The 16856-nt window shown below is 57.9% G+C and overlaps 3 protein-coding genes across 3 annotated transcripts in view; 2 read left to right on the plus strand and 1 right to left on the minus strand.

The window, feature by feature from the left end:
* ZNRF1 (zinc and ring finger 1) overlaps window positions 1-9416 on the plus strand; it is a 101794-nt gene extending 92378 nt beyond the window's left edge. The window contains 3 exon segments of the mRNA XM_032611886.1: window positions 5466-5571; window positions 7077-7168; window positions 8761-9416. Coding sequence (XP_032467777.1) covers window positions 5466-5571; window positions 7077-7134 — 164 coding nt within the window. The 3' untranslated portion in view covers window positions 7135-7168; window positions 8761-9416.
* A 3141-nt stretch (window positions 9417-12557) lies between these two features.
* LDHD (lactate dehydrogenase D) lies at window positions 12558-16733 on the minus strand. The gene is made up of 11 exons (XM_032611874.1): window positions 16603-16733; window positions 15980-16092; window positions 15591-15732; window positions 15231-15372; window positions 14937-15096; window positions 14491-14690; window positions 14268-14396; window positions 14055-14182; window positions 13501-13591; window positions 13310-13421; window positions 12558-13221 (listed from the first exon to the last, which is right to left on the minus strand). Exons 1-11 carry the CDS (start codon window positions 16672-16674, stop codon window positions 13056-13058), a joined length of 1455 nt encoding a protein of 484 aa, XP_032467765.1. The 5' UTR covers window positions 16675-16733; the 3' UTR covers window positions 12558-13055.
* Window positions 15392-16856, plus strand: part of ZFP1 (ZFP1 zinc finger protein) — a 66556-nt gene continuing 65091 nt past the window's right edge. The window contains exon 1 of the mRNA XM_032611878.1: window positions 15392-15473. The gene's annotated coding sequence lies outside the window, so the exon portion shown is untranslated. The remainder of the gene's footprint in view (window positions 15474-16856) is intronic.

Raw genomic sequence — 16856 nt, forward strand, 5'->3', positions numbered from 1 at the left:
AGGAGAGGGGACTGAATGGGGTCACAGGGCAGCCTCTGTAAACATGAAGCCCTGCGGAGCCGCTCCGCTTGTCGTGATCGCAGCCCATCTCGTCAGAACAATTGGATCCAGAACAATCGGGTCGTGCCTCACAGTCTGTGGGTTGCGGTGGAGACGACACTGCTGGTAGGGGAACTCTCTACTCAAAGTCTCCCCTTTGCCTGGAGATTTCCCAAGAAGGGAGCTGGCGACGCCTGGCAGTGGTAGCACTGCCCCTTTCTGTCCCCCAGGAGGCTGGGCCAGCAGCTCTGCGCGTGCCGAAGGGTCTACAAGCCTGGGCTCTTCCACACCTAGGCTGGAAATGAGGCTGGCGGTGGAGCCTTTGTTTCTGAGTCATTTGCTGGGGACTCTCCCTCTGGCTCCCACCTTCCTTCCTCCCAGGACCGTGACTGCCATCAGGCAGCAGGGGAAGTGGGTTCTGTACGGCACTGCTCAGCTGCACCACACCAGCCTTCCCTCCATGCCGCCGGCAGCTCTGCGGGTCCCCTTGGGGGACGTCAAGCCTGTGCTCTGCAGGGCAGCAGTACAGCTCCCTCAGCCTGGCCTGTTCATGCTGAGCACCCAGGTTCCTCCACCAAAGAGAAAGATCTGAAGCTGTCTGTGAGATGGGTGGTGGTTTCCAGCTGCAAGGAAGAGACTTTACCGCCTGGTCTTTTAAGGAAAGGAGGCAGGGTGGCCAAGTGGAAGGAACTTGGCGTGGGAGTCATGGCCACTTACCAGCTGCCTGAGCTGAAGCACAGACCCCCCCACCCCTAGGGTCTTTAGGATTCACTGAGATGTGTGTGCGACATTTGTGGCATACAGCTGGCCCCAAAGAAGTGAGGGCTCCTTTTTCTCCTCCCCCTCGATCACTTTTCTCAGATAAACAGCAGCTGTCAGGGAGGGGGCAGAAGTGTGCCATCACCTCCCACCGCAGTGCTGTCACAGAGAGCATCGCCCGCCACTCTGGGCTGGCTAGAGGGCCAGGCATTGGCACCGTCAGCACCATCCCTCAGGCCAGGCACACTTCCGCACTCCCCCGTGGGCAGGGCCGTTGGCTTTGCACACGGTGTCGGGCAGCTGGCGGCTGTGGGTGCTTGAGAGGCAGTAAGAAAAAGGAAGAAAGCACAGCTTGGTTCTGTGTTCTCATCAGCCAGCATCGGTTGAGCCCCCCTCCTCTAGGGACCTTGGGTGCCCGGGGGCGTTTGGGTCCATCTGCAGAGTGGCCTTAACTTGTGACCCAGCTTCAGACTTCAAGGTCCTCCGACAGCAGACAGCAGGCTCCCATCACAAGAGTGCGGAAGCCTCGTAGGATCTGGGTGATAGCCAGGCTTCAGCTTCAGCCGTTTCCCCTCGCCTGCTAGGCACCCAGGGACACCTGGGGGCTGCTCACTCCTAGAGCCCAGGGATTGGGACGGGAAGTTTTACCCAACCCACTCAGGCCTGTGGCTGGATTTGGGCTCCTGCCTTCCGGTGTTGGGAGATGTCGCTCCCCGGGCACTGCGCTGGGTGTGAGTACTCCCTGCTGACCCGTGTTCTCAGGGTCCCAGCCCTGGCTCCTTTTCATCCCAGGACCCCTCAGGCAGCCTTTTGCAGCCAGGGCTCTGGGTGCTGGTGAAATGTGCTCCCCACTGTGCCAGCCTGGCAGGCAGCTGTGCGGTTTAGTTCTTCCCATCCATGCTGCAGACCCAGGCTGGCTGCTAAGCACTGTGCATGAAGATGCTCTGTAATGGGTTGTGTGGTGGCGATCGACTGTTCGTAAGAAAAGTCTAGTGTCTAGCCTCCATGTGCTCAAGTCTGGGTCCTTGATAAGAAGATGAACCACCCTCGTGCCTCTTTCTCCTTCCCCTTCGCCTAGTGATACCTAGCGAGAAAAGAGAGGAGAGTCCAGTCCAGTCCTGCTGAAGAAGCAAGCCCCAGGTCTCATCCCCTTGCCTGGCTCCTGCCCCCTATCCCAGCCTGGACCTGACAGGACAGAGCGCAGCTCATGCAGAAAACTGTTTGGGACTGAGAGAATTCTGACTTGCCCCTGGGCTCCCAGCTGACTCACCAATCAGAAGGGGACGCTGATTCGGAATCAGTAATATTGCTGTGTTCCCAAGGAAATCATCCATAAGTGAGGGAAGCACGGAAAAGGGGCTGTATCCCAGATCCTCACTTTACAGATGAGATGCTGGAGACAAAGAGAGTAGGAATAAATGCCCAAGAAGGTCTGCAGTGACTGCCTTCTCAGAGCTGGTCTGTTTTTCCTCCCGTCTTTATTGGAGTTTTTTCCTCCTAGTATTTTATTATGAAAAATGTCAAACGTACAGCAAAGTTGAGAGTTTTGCAGTAAAAACCAAAATACCCCCCACCTAGAGTGTGCATTATACTGTACTTGCTCTATCACATGTCTCTCCGCCCACCAATCCGTACTATCCTTTTGATACATTTCAGAGTGAAATGAAAACACTAGTCTGTTTCTTTATTGGGGGTTGTTAATTATAAAAGTAATGCCTGTTCAAACAATTCAAAAATATATAAAAATATTTTTCTTCTAATCCTCCTTTCCTCCACTACTATTAAAGTGTGTGTTTCCCTCCAGACTTTTTCCTGTGCTTCCACACACACAAATATTGAAATGTGTATGGTATCTAGTGCTTTTTTAAAAATGGGATCATACCCTTTTACAGATGTGCCACTTGCCACGTTTGGAGTCTGAGGTTACACTCCAGTGGCAGACCGACTGTGTGCTGTCTGCTTTTCCCTCCACGTCTCCCTTTCAGGTGGGCTTTGGGGCTTTGGGTTAGGCAGATCTTAACAGAGAACATGACCACAGGCTGTCCTGGTGGCCTGGAAGCTGAAAGTGACTTCTCTCCCAGCTCTTGTGCATAAGGACTTAAGTATTGAGTTGACTCTATCTTAGTTGTTTTCCTTGGGGTTCCTGATGGGGGGCTCTGAGTCACCATATCCTTCTAGGCCATGAAGAATCCTCATTTTATGGGCCCCAGATGTTTCCGCTTCCACTAAAGTTATCAGAGGGCACAAAGAAACCGCAGTGGTGGAGGGCAGCCCCACAGAGGGTCCCTGGCCCTGCCCCATTCATGAGCCCTCTGACTTTGGCAAGGTGTCTGATTCTCTGGCTGCAGTGTCCCCTTTTGCAAAACAGGAATAACACCGTGTACCCTGCCCGGCTTGTAAGATCCTGAGGCTCACTGAACACACGTGAAATCTCAGTGTGTATCATTGGCAGTGTTCACGATCAGTTAAAATCTTTCAGAAGTGGGGAGTTGCCCTGCTTCAGGCTTTGCTTTCTTTACATCCGGAACCTGTTCTCAGGGTATTTCTCCTATGGTTTTGAGAACTTCTGGGTAACCTTTTGCTGACTTCACCTCTCTCACCTGCCTTTCAAATATTAGAATTCACCTGGGTTCAGTCGTCTGCCTTCTTGAGATTTGTCTAAGCTCTTTATCCCACATCTACCCCTGTTGCCCGCATCTCTCCTCTAAACCCCAGATCTGGACTTGAATGGACTCCAGCAGGTTTCCATTAGCGCGTCCTGGGGGAGACGCCCGGTCAGCGCCTGCCACCCAACTCTGAGCTCATCATTACTTCCCAAGCTGGGCCTCCTCCTGGCTCCCTCTCGCTCTGACAAGTGTGCGCTCCCCTCCCCTGCCCCCCGTTTGCCCAGCTGCCCCAATTCATGCCATCCACCTTCCCCCATTGCTGGTGCTGGCCTTGAGTTCATCTCTCGCACCACGGCATTAGCCTCCATAGCAGGCTCCCCATCTGTGGGCTCTTCCAGTCATTTCCAGTAGTTTCAGGAGACTAGATGTGATCGGTGCGTCTCCAAGGCCCTTCAGTGACCCAGATAAAGGCCAGGTAGCACAGCAGAACACAAGTCCATCCTCAGGAAGTGGGTCTCACCTACCCCCCCTCCACGGCCCTAGGACTCTGAACCTACCACAGCAAACATCCTGCCTTGCCAGGTGCACAGATGCTGTCCCCTTTGCCTGGAATAGCCCTCCCTGAACAGTCCCCACCCCGATTGGGCATCTCCCGTACTTCTCACATCTGGATCTGTGTGTGTCGTTAAGACTTCCAGGAATTCCTGTGCTGTTCATTTCCGTCTTCTTGTTCAACCGCCCCTGCTAGGCTATGAGTTTCTTGAATCCTGAAACCGTGGCTTATTCACTGAGTCGCCAGTGCCCAGAATGTCATAGAAATGTCGTAGGGGATGCTGGCTCGGCCCCCTGTTGTGCTCGGGCTGTCCTGGTCACGGCTTCGCTTGGGGCTGTGGTGGGCAGCAGCTTCCTTCCATTCATTCTTTTCTGGTGGGGTGTGGGGTGTCTTTTTTAAATATTTAACTGAGTTAAAATGTGTATAACACACAAGTAACCATTTTTATGTGTACAGCGTAGTGGCATTTGGGACATTTACAATGTTGTGCAACCACCATCTCTGTCTAGTTCCAAACATTTCATCATCCCAGAAGGAACTCCTTGCATGATTCCACTTACACGAAGGATCTAAAGCAATCAACCCCATAGAACCAGAGAGTAGAAGTGTTGACAGGGGAGAGGGAAACAGGCAATTGCTATTCAACTGGCAGAAAGTTTCAGGTATGGGGCTTCCATACAACAGTAGACTGTACTCTTAACATTTTTATGAAGAGGGTAGATCTCATGTTAAGAGATCTCACGTTACCACAAGAAAAACAAAGGAAAATCGCTTACTCATTAAGCAGTCACTCCCTAGTGCCCCCTGCCCCCAGCCCCGACCTACTTTTTTGTCTCTGAATTGGCCTCCTCTGGACATTTCACATAAACGGGATCAGAAAGCAGGTGGCCTTTTGCATCTGGCTCCTTCCACCTGGCACCATGTTTTCGAGGTGCACCCACGTTGCAGCAGGCATCAGCTCTCCACCCCTTTCCTGGCTGAGGGGATACGCCGTTGTGTGGGTCCACGCGGTTCATTTCTCCATTCATCCGCTGGCGGACCTTTGGGTTGTCCCCACCTTTGGCTCTTGTGAATAATGCTGCCGTGGGCACACATGTACGCGTATTTGCTGGGGTACCCGTTTCTTCCCTTCACCCTTGCCTCGTACCACTCTCCTCATCACCATTTTTTCCAAACCAGAAATCCAGTGCACCTGGTCTGTGTGTATGTTTAGGGGGAAAGTCTGTTCAGGGAACCATTCTGTCTCGTGCTGCCTCTGCAGCATGTGTCCTCCTCTCCAAGCCTTTTTCATCCTTCATTGCCTGGGCCGCTTACTTGGTGATTAATCCCATTTTGTCTTCAGGTAGTTAGCGTGTGGTTTGCGTGTCTTGTGTCCACAGTGAGGACCTTTACGTCAAGGTCTCTCTTGGGCTTTCGCTGACCCAGGTGACCCACGCAGTCCCAAGCAGCTCCTAGATCCCTGCCTGCTGGTGACTGACCCCCCGCTCTCCTCTGTCCCCCCTTTGCAGATGACGTGCTGACTAAAGATGCGGGTGAGTGTGTGATCTGCCTGGAGGAGCTGCTTCAGGGGGACACGATAGCCAGGCTGCCCTGCCTGTGCATTTATCACAAAAGGTACGAGAGGGCCGGCAGGGCCAGCTTAGCTGCACCCCAGACCTCAGAGGGCCCCTTCCCTGTGGGTGGGGGGAGAGAAGGGCAGACTGTCACTAGCCACCCCGTCCCCCAGCACTCTGAGTGGAGTCGAGGCAGAGGTCAGCAGGTGGGGAGTTCTGGACGTGCTGAGCGCAGAGCCTGGGTGGCGGGCCCGACGGGGAGGCCTGTGGAGCCCCTGCCCCCTGGAAGGTTGAGCCCCCATCCATCTCTGTGAGCCCCTCTGCTCCCGTGTGCAGACCCTGGTCTGGTGTTGGGGGGGTGGTCAGCAGGGAGGGATGTGCTGGCTGCCCTGGCCCCGCCCCTCCTCCCCAGAGGCCCAGCAGGCAGGAATAGCCACTACCTGTGGGCCCCAGTGCTGCGAGCGGCTATAATTAGCAGGACTGAGATTCGCCCTCAGGCTCCAGCATGAGCCTCATTCTTGTTTCCAACTGGAAAGAAGATACCTCCTTACCCAGGATAGGAGGACGCTCTGTGCTGCCCGTGGCCTCCACCTGTTCTCAGCCCCTGGAGCCCCAGAGCTGCTTCCGGACACACAGGCTTTTCCAAAGCCTGACTCACGGGGCCACTGGCCACGGGGCAGCACGTGGATGTGGCTGGTGTCAGAAAGGCGCAAGTGAGGCCTAAGGGGAGGGGGTCTTGGCCTGGGCGCAGCACCCAGCGCTCCAGTGTCCCAGGGAAGCATTGACCAGAGCCAGAAGAAGGGAATCTTCAGCTCTGGGAGAGACTTATGCAAATGATCTGTCTGGTTCCTGTTTTGAAAATACCCAGATGTTTTACAGAAAGCTGTCTTGGGCCAATTTCTGTTCCCTCTCTGTTCAGACAGTGCTTTCTGTAAACACTAGAGACCAGGATTTCCCTGCTGGCCTCTTGTCTGGCTCTCCAGAGCAATGTCACCAAGCCACAGGGCCAGTCCTCCCCTGGCCCACCTTCTCCAGGAAGGAGGACTAGATGCTGGCTGCCCACCACAGCCAGCCAAGCCAGGTAGAGCTTGGGGGCCTCCTGAGAGGGAGACCAGGGAGGGAGCCTCCGGCAGCTCCTGTGGCTCTGGAGAGGGCTTGCTCAGGGCGGTGACCAGCCTGCCAGGGCTTTGTTCCCACTTCTTTCCCCTTTAAGCCTTGGAGATAGTTGACTGGCTGCCCTGTGCAGCCCCCCACTCTCACCCTCTGACCCGTAGCTGTTGCCGTCCTCCTGGGCTCCATGCCCCTGAGGCCTTGTCCCTCTCGAGGGCACACTTCCTGCATCCTGCAGCGCCTAGGTCCACCCCAAGTCCATACGCACTGCACCGGGGCTCCGGCTGCGCCAGGTCCCCCCTGGGTGTCCTCCCTTCTGCTAGCAGACAGTGGGTACGTGGGGTCCCCGCAGGTGAGCGTCAGGCATTCCCCGCCCAGAGACCCGACCCTTGGAGCTAGCCCCCAGGGAGCGGCCTGGCCAGCCAGTGATGTGTCTCCCTTGCCGTCTCCCCTCAGTTGCATAGACTCATGGTTTGAAGTGAACAGATCTTGTCCAGAACACCCCGCGGACTGACCCTGCTGGGCTCGCTTGCTGACTCCTCTCAAAGGTGAGCCCGTGGTTGGGGTCGCGTCGCTCTGGGGCCTGGAGGCGGAGAGGGGGGCTGAGCTGCCCTCACGGCACCCCACGCCCCGCCCCCCCCTGCCAAGAGGGGTCCGGGGTGAGGGGAGCATCTCAGCAGCAGGGGTTCCGTGAGGTGGGGAGGGTTCCTGGGAAGGATGAGAGTCCAGACTCGCACGTTGCGAGGAAGAACCTGCTAGGTAGAGGAAGGTGAGTTGGGGGAAGGCCCCTCATGTTCCCCGTGTCTGGGGCGAATCTCCCCGAGGAAGGTTCAGGAAGGTCCCTTGGAAAGTGCTGGGCAGGAAAAGCAGCACAAGCCCTGGGACAGGATGCTGCTTTGCACCCCAGCTGTGCCTCGTGCTTGCTGGGGGGCCAGGGCAGGTCCTTGCCCCTCGGCGGCGTGGGTGTCTCTGCTGCTTCTTTGGGGATGGGAGAATCTCGCTTGCATCCCCACGTGGACAGCACACTCATTGGACAAGACTGAGTGTGGGACGGCGCCTCGTTCCCTGCAGCGCTTGTCGGCAGTCAGCTCTTGGCTGGTTCTTCCTGCCTGCACCCACCGACCTCACCCTCTTCCAGATGAATCTGAGGCCTCCAGGCCAGACCTGGGGCCCCGCCACCCAAGCCCCTGTTTGCACAGCAGACAAGCACAACCAGCTTCCTCCCGAGATGCGCACATGTGCTCCCCTGTCACCGTCGTCCAACCCGTTTCTCCCGCAGGCGCCCTGCTTACTGCTGGACCATTCTCTCCGGTCCCATCCTAGCTGTCCCTCCCAAGTTCTGGGCTGGCATTCTTCTGTTTTCTGCCAAATGAGAAACCAAAACCCACCTCATCTCACGTGAATCCAAGGGTTTGGGGGCCTCTTCTGCGCTCTCTCTCCTCTCTCTCTCCCTCTCCCTCTTTCTCTCGTTTTTTGTTTTCTTTTGTTCTTTGTTAGGTTTATTTTATTTATCCCAAGTAAACTCCCAGAACAGCTGATGATGTCAAACTATTCAGGGACATTTGCCCTTTTTACCTTCACCTCAAAAACTGAGGACGTGGGGTGAAGAAAAGGCGAGGGGAAGAGTGAGGCAGAGGGAATGGAGCTTGGTGCTGGCTGCAAGTCCAAATTCCCGGCATGATGTTTGGCTTCGGGGCCCCCAGACCGGAACCACAGGTGCCCCTGCCCGGCCTCAGCGGGATGCACGCAGCTGGCCTCGGGCCTGATGGAGCACGACTTACATCTTACGGTCCCCACAGGGACAGCCAGGCCCCCGTTCCTGAGAGGAGGCTTCGGACACTGGGGCAGAGCTGAGCTGGGGACACCAGTGGGAACAGGGCACCCCTCCTGCACTGACTTCCAGAGAATGGTTCTCCCTTTCTCCCTGAGGACACCAGATTGAATGAGAGCGAGTTTGAGAGAAGAAAGAATCACCCAATATCCTTCCCCTCATCCTCATCTCAGGAGGGAAAGGGCATTTTCTTTTTCACCTTTGAAAGGCGTTGTGGGTCTGTCTCTAAAGTGTTTACAAAAAAAAAAAAAAAATTATAAAAAAAAAATGTCTAGTGTCGACTGGTGTTTTCCCTCGTGATGTTTACAGATTGCCGTCTGCTGCCCGGCCAGAACCCGCTCAGTGACAAAACGACCAGAGCCGGGTTCTCGCCACTCGCAGAGCAGAGCTCACAGCCCTCCCGTGCCCGGCACCCGGCGGTCTCTCCATCAACCGCTCTGCCTTGGTTTTTTTTGTTGTTGTTGTTTGGTTGGTTTTTTTCCCCAATTTTCTGGCTTGGTTTTGCACTTTTCTCCCCTTGGGACCCTGATATCTTGACTTCATTGCCAAAAACCAACCCCCTGAGGACCTTCTCCCCCATCCTTTCCATTTCTCCTCCCCTCTTCCCTCCTGGTTCTGGTCAGTTCAGAGGATTTAACAATCACAAGTGTCCTGCAAAAATGCCTGAACGTTTTTCTTAGACCCTTGTGGATTTTTTTTTTTTTCCAGAAAACCTAGACAAACAAAAGACTTGTTAAAGGGATATGTACAGCTACCCCTGTTTTCAGGCATTCTGTTTGAGAACATTCTAGCCATTGATGTTCACATGTGGCATCAGCCCCTGCAAGATAGGTTTCTGTATTTATATTTTAAAATACAAAAAAAAACCTTATAAAATGTTTAAAAATACGTTCAAAGCTGGGGGAAAAGGCTTTCTTCCTTAGTCAAGGTGTTTTGATATGGTATTAAAATAATGTCTAATAAAAGATGCACTGTGTGACTTCATTTTAATCAAGTATTGTTACACAATCAAGAAATGGGCATTGACGGTCTGTCCCCTGCTCCCTTGCCTACCTCCTTAGCCTTCCTTCAAGGCTAGCATCGGGGCTACAGGTGTGTGATGTGGTTCTCAGCAGTCACACCCGGGTGAGGGAACGTGGCAGGTCAGGCCAGAGTCCTGCAGCTTTATGACCCATTCAAGCTTCGTGGAATCTGTCTGCCATCAGCTGTGGAGTGGTCGTGACAGAACTCTTCTGGAAAGATCTGCAGGGCAAAGACCTTGCAGCGGATGGAGGCTGCAAGGATGCGGGTTCTTCCAGGCACTGGCCCAGACCGCCCCCGGCCCAATCCCTGGCTCCCCATTCCACACCCTGCCCTTCCTGTTGCTCCGGCCACATCTCAGTGCTGACTCATGGGCATCCTTCATTGAGGCCCAGAATGAGGCCCTGGTTTGGGGCCGAGCCAGCTCAGAGCCCTTGAACTAGAACCAGCCACTCAGGGCTCACACGAGTTGGCACACCTTGGCCTGGGTGGGAAGCTCAGGGCAGCAGGTAGCAGTGCCCACCTGGCGCCTCTGTCCCTGTGCCAGACCGGCTCCCGGAGCGGCATTCCAGAGCCTCCTGCAGAGCCTGTGAAGAAAGCTGTGGAGGAAGACGCCTGCTCCGCCCCTTCTCGGGCCTCCTGTGTGCTGCTGCCTCTATGGGCTCTAACCCCACCAGGCCCAGGCTCTGCAGTTGTCTTCTGTCAGACGCTTGCTGAAGCACCTGCTCTGTACAAGGGCATTGCAGGCTGGTGGGCAAATCTGAGCCAAGGCACTGGCACACTCAGCATTTCAGAGAAATACTCAAGAGGAGTTTGTGGGTCTGAGCTCGTGGGGTAGTGACCCCGGGGACCCGCAGTCACCATGGTGGCGAAAACCTGGGCTCTAAACTGTCTGTATGGGGCTTCTCTGTCTGGCAGAACCACGCTGGGGAAAGGGCTTCATCTGAACTTCAGATGCCTCACACGTGAAGTGGGAACAAAGTCACGCAGCTCAGAGGCCACCGTGAGGGTCAGAGGATCTGCCCAGAAGCCCCTGGCACGTGCATAGCAGGCTCGCTCGTGGCTTTGTCACCGCAAAGAGCACTGTTCTATTCACAGCACCTCCTGCTTCTGCCTGGCAACTATGTCTGCCTGTTCTATATTTAATTCCTCCAGCAAAGCTGGCCCTGAGGATCTCCTTGCCTGACCCCTGGGCCTGCAGGCAGAGGAGGCCTCTGTGCCCACCTCGGTGGCTTAGGCCAGGCAGCCTTGGCAGCGCCCTGGGTGAGCTGAGGGGTCGAGCTGGGTTGGGGCAGGGCTGGAGCCCACGCCGGCTGCTATTCCAGGTTCCTGGGGCTGGTGCCTATCCCACCCCCAGCGACTTCACTCCCACCTGGCACACTGCAGCCCTCTGCTGGTTGCCGTCTCCTCCAAATTCAGACCCAGACTGCCAGCTCCTGGGCGGGGGTAGGACCGGGGTTGTCCGGGCTTTCCAGATGGAACTGGTGTCTGTCATCCTCCATCCCAACAGCTCTCCTCAACTCTGCCTTTCCGGGAGGGGAGGGAATTGGCAGGCACTGGGAGGTGGGTTCCACCCACTCCCTCTGCTAAGGGCCCAGCACACGTGAAGGGGAGGGTGCTTCCTGGAAAGGGGCACCTCACTAAAACCAGTCATCTAGGAGCCATTTAATGGTGTCGAGGTTTTTAGGTCCTTATTCCTAGGGAATAGATGCTGAATTATGTAGGTGAATGATGTCAACAAATTTGTAACTCAATTCCAAATGGTTCCCCAAAAGATACATGCACGAAGCAAGTAAGGCAAAAATATTCCTTGTTGAATCTTCAGTGGCTAGTGTTTCCGTGAACAGCGTACTTGTTCTTCCAACTGTCCTGCATCTTTGGAGTTTTTCCTAGTAAAGAATTGTGGGGAAGTGGCCATTTGCTGAACACCTACTAGTTGCCAGGCACTGAGGGGCACATCAGAGACAAGCCCTGCCCTGTGGGGGAGGAGCCTGCGCCTGCAGAATGCTGCCCCGGGGGTCTGCTGGTGGCAGGCTGCCTGCGTGGAGGGGAGGGCACTGGTGGCTGATGGTTAGATGGTTCGAGTCCGCTTTATTGGGTGCTTGTGGGGGAGGGCCCATGGGACTTGCCCCACACCACCCCCTGGCACATCCAAGGGACAGAAATGTCACAGAGGAGCGAACTCAGGGCTCAGCCCCAAGTTAGCAGAAAGGAGGGGTTCCAAGAACCGAGCTGGTCTCAGGAGCCGGAGGGGCTGCCTGAACAGCTGAGGGGAGAGGTGGGGAGGGGTGGAGGGAGTGGAGGCAGGGAAGGAGCTCAGAGGTGGCTTGGGAGAATGGGAGTGAGGCGAGATGGAGTGTGCCCCTGGCTCCCCTCGCCCAGCCCTTTTCCTAAGGGCCAAGGCCTTGGGGTGAGGGAGATGGGCCTGCACTAGAGGCTCCTGGGACCTGCAGGGGCGTGGAGAGCTTAGAGACTGGTTTCCAGGACTCCAGACACCTGCTAGACCCTGGGAAGTGGGGGGCCCAGAGCTGAGAGCTGCAGGTCCCTGCAGAGGTGAGTGTTGGGCACCACTGCCCCGAGCAGATACTGGTGTCTAAGCTCTGAGGTGTCGGGCGCCCTCTCGTGGGCTTAGGGGGAACAACTGCCAGGTACCCCGGACAAGGTCCTCTGATCAGGAATCCTGAGGGAGGCAGGGGCAGGCCCCAGGGTGGACAGAGCCTGAGGTTGAGGCAAAAAAGCTGGTAGTATAATACATCACACTGTGGAGAGGTGTGGTACCAGGAAAATCACTTCCATTTGCAATGGTTGGTAGCAGCCACTTGAAGGACATGTTCAGAATGTTCTAGAGTACAGTTGGGGCTCAGTGGGGCAGTCTGTGGTAAGTGATGATGGACATGGGCAAGTCCTTAGGCCCTGGGGCTCTGAGAGGCAGAGCAGCTGCCCCTCCTCAGGCTGCAGCAAGTCAGAGGGCAGGCCCGGGATGAGGGACGACGACATCACCAGCCAAAGGACAAAGAACTTGGAGGAGTTGGGGCGGGCAGGCACAGGGGTTCATTCACAGGTGCTGCCTGCTTATCTCCAGACAACTGCATGTGGGGTTCAGGTTTATTTTGGGGGTCTATGAGTGTGGAGCGGAAGGTCCCTTCCCCCACCAGCAAAGGAGCATTCCTGTCACCAGGCAGATGGAGTTGGGCTATGGGTGCTGGGGCCCCCAGCCTTTGTTCTCCTGCCCTGGCAGTGGGGAGGCTAAGCTGGAGGGGGGTCGTCCTAGTCTTTGGGGTGACTGACCCACACCACCTTACAGGATGCGTAAGCGAGCAGAGAGGAAGCAGCTTCACCGGGAATGACCCTGAGCCATTTACTGGACCAAAGGCTCCTGAGGCCAGCAAGAGGGCCAGGGAGAAGACGGCCGACCAGGCTTCTCCCTCCTCTCTCTGGCCTCGGCTTGGATGAAAGGGCTAGCGGGCTGGCGAAGACCCCTGCAGGGTCTAGGCAAAGACAGAGCTGTTCCATGGCAGGAAAACAGTTTCCGGAACGGGAGGTGCCACTCTCTGAGGGCTTGTGGGCCAGGTGCTCCGAGCCCCTCACAGCACCTTGCCTGGGTTCATGAGGCCTCGGGGGTCCAGCGTGGCCTTGAGCTGCCGCATGGTCTCAATGCCCACCGTGCCCACCTCCTCCTGCAGCAGCTGCCGCTTGCCCAGACCGATGCCATGTTCCCCTGTGCACGTGCCACGGAGTGCCAGTGCTCGCCTGGGAAGCAGCGGGAAGAGGTCCTCAGCAGGTGCCCCCTCCTACTTCCCTCAGCTCTGCCCCACCCTGCTTCCCGCTTTGCCCTTACCTGACCAGCTGTTCTGCAAAGGCCTTGACCCTGAGGAGCTCCTCGTGGTCCTCCGGGTCTACCACCAGGATGCAGTGGAAATTGCCGTCACCCACGTGCCCAACGATGGTTCCTGGGGGCCCAGAGGACACAGCTGCTGCCCCAGCCCCGCCTCCACCCTCCCACCGCGCCCCGCATGGGGCAGGCAGAACCTGTGAGTCCCGAGGCCTGCAGGTCCTCCTTGGTCTGCACCAGGATCTCCGGCAGCCGGGAGATGGGCACACACACGTCGGTGGAATAGCCCTGAGTCGAGGCAGGCCGGTGAGCTTCCCTCCCTCACCCAGCCTGCCCGGGAGGTAAGGGGTCAAGGGTATGAATGGGCTCAGGGGGCTCGGCCTCTCACATGAACGTGCCTGCTGTCTCTAAGCCTCAGTTTCCCTGTGCAACAAGGCGACTGGCCCGGCTAGGCTCCCAGGGCTCTCACCCTGCTCCCCACCCCCGCTACCGTGCAGGCCCCCCAGCACCTGGAGCCCAGCCTCCCCTTCCTGTTGGCTACCACCTTCCGCTTCACCACCTCTTCCTCCCTGAAGCCTGCCTTCCGTGTCCACACTGCCCCTCCTTGGTCTCTGCACCCAGGGCCTGGCTTGGGGCAGGGGCTCCCTCCCGAGGATTTGGCAGTCCTGCCTGCCGGGGCCTCTGCCTGCTGCCCTGGACAATAGGGCAGTAGGCTGAGGAAAGGCTCCCGTGTCCACCCCAGCCCGCTCACCTTGCAGCCCGGCCGCAGCGCCAGGGCAGCGTACCAGGCGTTGTGCCGCGCTGCCCAGAGCCGGCTGCGGTCCTCCGCCTCCTTGGCCCAGGAGAAGTGAGAGCCTCCGTTGTGCCGGATGATCTCCTCTGTCGGGGGCGGGGGGTTGACACCAGGCCCTACTCTGGGGCAGCCCGGGCCCCGCCCCGCCCCGCCCACAGCACCCCAGCACACCTGTGCGCTGCACCTGCTCTGCCAGCGCCTGCTCAGAGCCGTGGAACTCAAGGAAGAGCGTGGGCGCCACGCAGCAGTTCAGCTTGCTATGCCTGTTGCAGGCATCCATCATGACGTCATCCAGGAACTCTGGGACCAAGGAGAGGCCACGTGAGGTGACGCGTGGCCTTCAAAGGGGGCCTCCTCTGGGGAGCCCACCTGGACGGTCCAATCCCAGGCTCACCAATGCGGGCCACGGGCACTGCAGCCTGGAGGATGTGTACGGTGCTGTCCACGGCCGCCTGGACGCTGGGGAAGGCACAGGTGGCGGCCACCGTGGCCTCAGGGGCAGGGTGCAGGCGCAGTGTGGCGGCCGTGATGAGGCCCAGCGTCCCCTCGGAGCCCACAAACAGCCCAGTGAGGTTGTAGCCAGCTGCGCTCTTCCTGGGTCCCCGGGGACATGAGGTAGGTGAGTGCCCAGGCCACGTGACGACGGATTTCTGGCCAGAAGCCAGGTGGGGAGCTAAGCCTGAGGTCTGGGCTGACCCGCCTCTGTGCAGACTGCCACCCAGGCAGCCGTTTCCTGGCACAGCCCAAATCGGCCTCCGGACCACCAGCTTTGGCCCACAGGGCAGTTTCATGACCCGCCTCTCCAGGAGGCCCCCGTCGCCGCCGATAGAGGGCGCTCACCGGAAGTGACGTCCCGGGCCCGCGGTGTGAAGCAGCTGCCCTCCCGGCAGCACCACTTCCAGGTTCAGCACGTTGTCGCGCATGGTGCCGTAGCGCACAGCGTTGGTGCCCGAGGCGCCGGTGGCCACCATGCCGCAGAGAGAGGCGTCTGCACCTGGGTCTGGACGGCAGAGGGCAGGCAGAAGGAAGCCTGGGGCGGGTGCCCGTGGGCAGAGGGGTCCCGCCAAGCCCCAGAAACACCCCTGCCACCAGGGAGCTCTCCAGGCCCAGGAAAGTCCTGGAGCCCCAGCCTACCCACAGGGAACCAGAGGCCGCTGTCGCGCAGGTGGGAGTTGAGGGCTTTGCGGGTGACGCCGGGCTCCACCACCACAGAGAAGTCTTCCGGATTCAGCTCCAGGATTCGGTCCATGTGGGTCAGGTTGACACAGACGCCGCCCTGGCGGAGGGCGTTCAAGCGGTCACTGACCTACATCTTTCGCCAGGACCCCAGCTCGAGGCCGACCTCCCAGCAGCCAGACCAGAGCCCCGGGATGGCAGGTAAGGAGGGCTGGACCTGGCCAGCCAGGCTGGTGTGGTGGAGGAGGCAGCTGCCGGTGTGACAATTGTGTTGGGACTAGAGCCTGGCCAGGGGAGTTGGCCACCCACCATACATACCTGCACGGCACAGACTCCACCCTCAAGCCCGGTGCCGGAGCCGAATGGGATGATGGGCACGCCTTGGCCATAGCACAGGGCTGCCAGCCGGCTGACTTGCTCCACATTCTGGGGCCACACCACGGCGTCTGGAGGTTGGCACCTGGAACCAGACCCTCAGCAATGTAGGGGTGTGTGGTACCCTCTGGTCCTAATCAAGTTTGAAGGTATGGCAGGGCCTGAGGCTGCACAGCGGTCGAGGGGCAGAGAACACCCTTCTGGGGGCATAGAGGAGAGGTGGAGGATGCCAGAGCACCCAAAAACAGATGGCGGGGGTTGAGGGGCAGAAGATAACCCAGGACCCTCACTCCCAGCCAGGGGTTCTGTTGCAGGGGTGTGGCGGAGCCCACCTGTGCATTGACTCATCGTGCCCGTGCTGCTCTCGGACCACAGCAGCAGTAGTCACATGGGGGCTCCCCACAACTGCCTTCAAAGCCTCCACAAAGCCCTCGCTGAGTTCACCCTGCAGGGGAGAAACACATTGGCAGGGTCACTCAAAGATACCTGGGGCCACCTGGCCAGTGGGAGGGGTGGGAGTGGGGGTTCCATTGCCTGTGAACAGAGGCACCCACACCCCTACCCCGCTTCGGCCGGGGGCTCGGAGGGCTCTTGGAGCCCTTCTGGGGATTTCTTCCCATTTTACAGATGAGGAAAAGAGGCCAGCAAGTCCAGGACAGGGCCTGGCCTAGAACCCAGCTCCTTGCCTCCCAGGCATTCTTTCAAAATGTGTGTGTATTCCGGGGCCTCAAAGGGGTGCCCTAGAGTCCACAAATTTTTCAGTTGACACCCCCCAGCCCCACTCATGGCAGCTCTGAGGGCTTCGGCCCAGCGCACTGGACACCCACATTTGACCTGGGGTGAGGCCAGCGAGCCTCTGCTCAAGGTCTCCTGGTGCTGGGGCAGCACAGAGTCTGGCCGGAACTCGGCATCGGGGGCCCCCCACCCTCTAAGGGGCTCCTCTCCTCCCACCTACCTGCGTCCCCCTGGAGCAGTAGCCCCTCCAGGGGCACATCCCCCAAGTTGCAGCCCGGAGCAGGCTGGCCATAGCTGGGCAACAGCCGGTGACCACCCCAGCCTATTGGTTGTGCTGGGGGCAGGGCTGCTTAAGGTGGCACGGCCTTAAGGTGGCCCTGCCAGCCCTCGCTGAGTCAGTACTTCTTAAAGGAGAGGTGAGGCTTACTGAGCACAAAGGGAAACAGAACAGCCGCCACTTCCTGGCTTAAGACT

This window comes from Phocoena sinus, chromosome 19 (genome assembly GCF_008692025.1).
Source record: "Phocoena sinus isolate mPhoSin1 chromosome 19, mPhoSin1.pri, whole genome shotgun sequence".
In the NCBI taxonomy this organism is placed as follows: Eukaryota; Metazoa; Chordata; class Mammalia; order Artiodactyla; family Phocoenidae; genus Phocoena; species Phocoena sinus.

Bases quoted from the DNA above. Each gene is read 5' to 3' on its own strand.
- LDHD (XM_032611874.1), bottom strand. From the start codon at position 16,674: ATGGCCAGCCTGCTCCGGGCTGCAACTTGGGGGATGTGCCCCTGGAGG. The intron at 14,183-14,267 runs GTGTGCTGGGGT...CGCCCCCGACAG, and splicing joins AGAGCAGGTGCAGCGCACAG to AGGAGATCATCCGGCACAAC. The intron at 13,422-13,500 runs GTTCTGCCTGCC...CTGGGCCCCCAG, and splicing joins GCAGGCCTCGGGACTCACAG to GAACCATCGTTGGGCACGTG.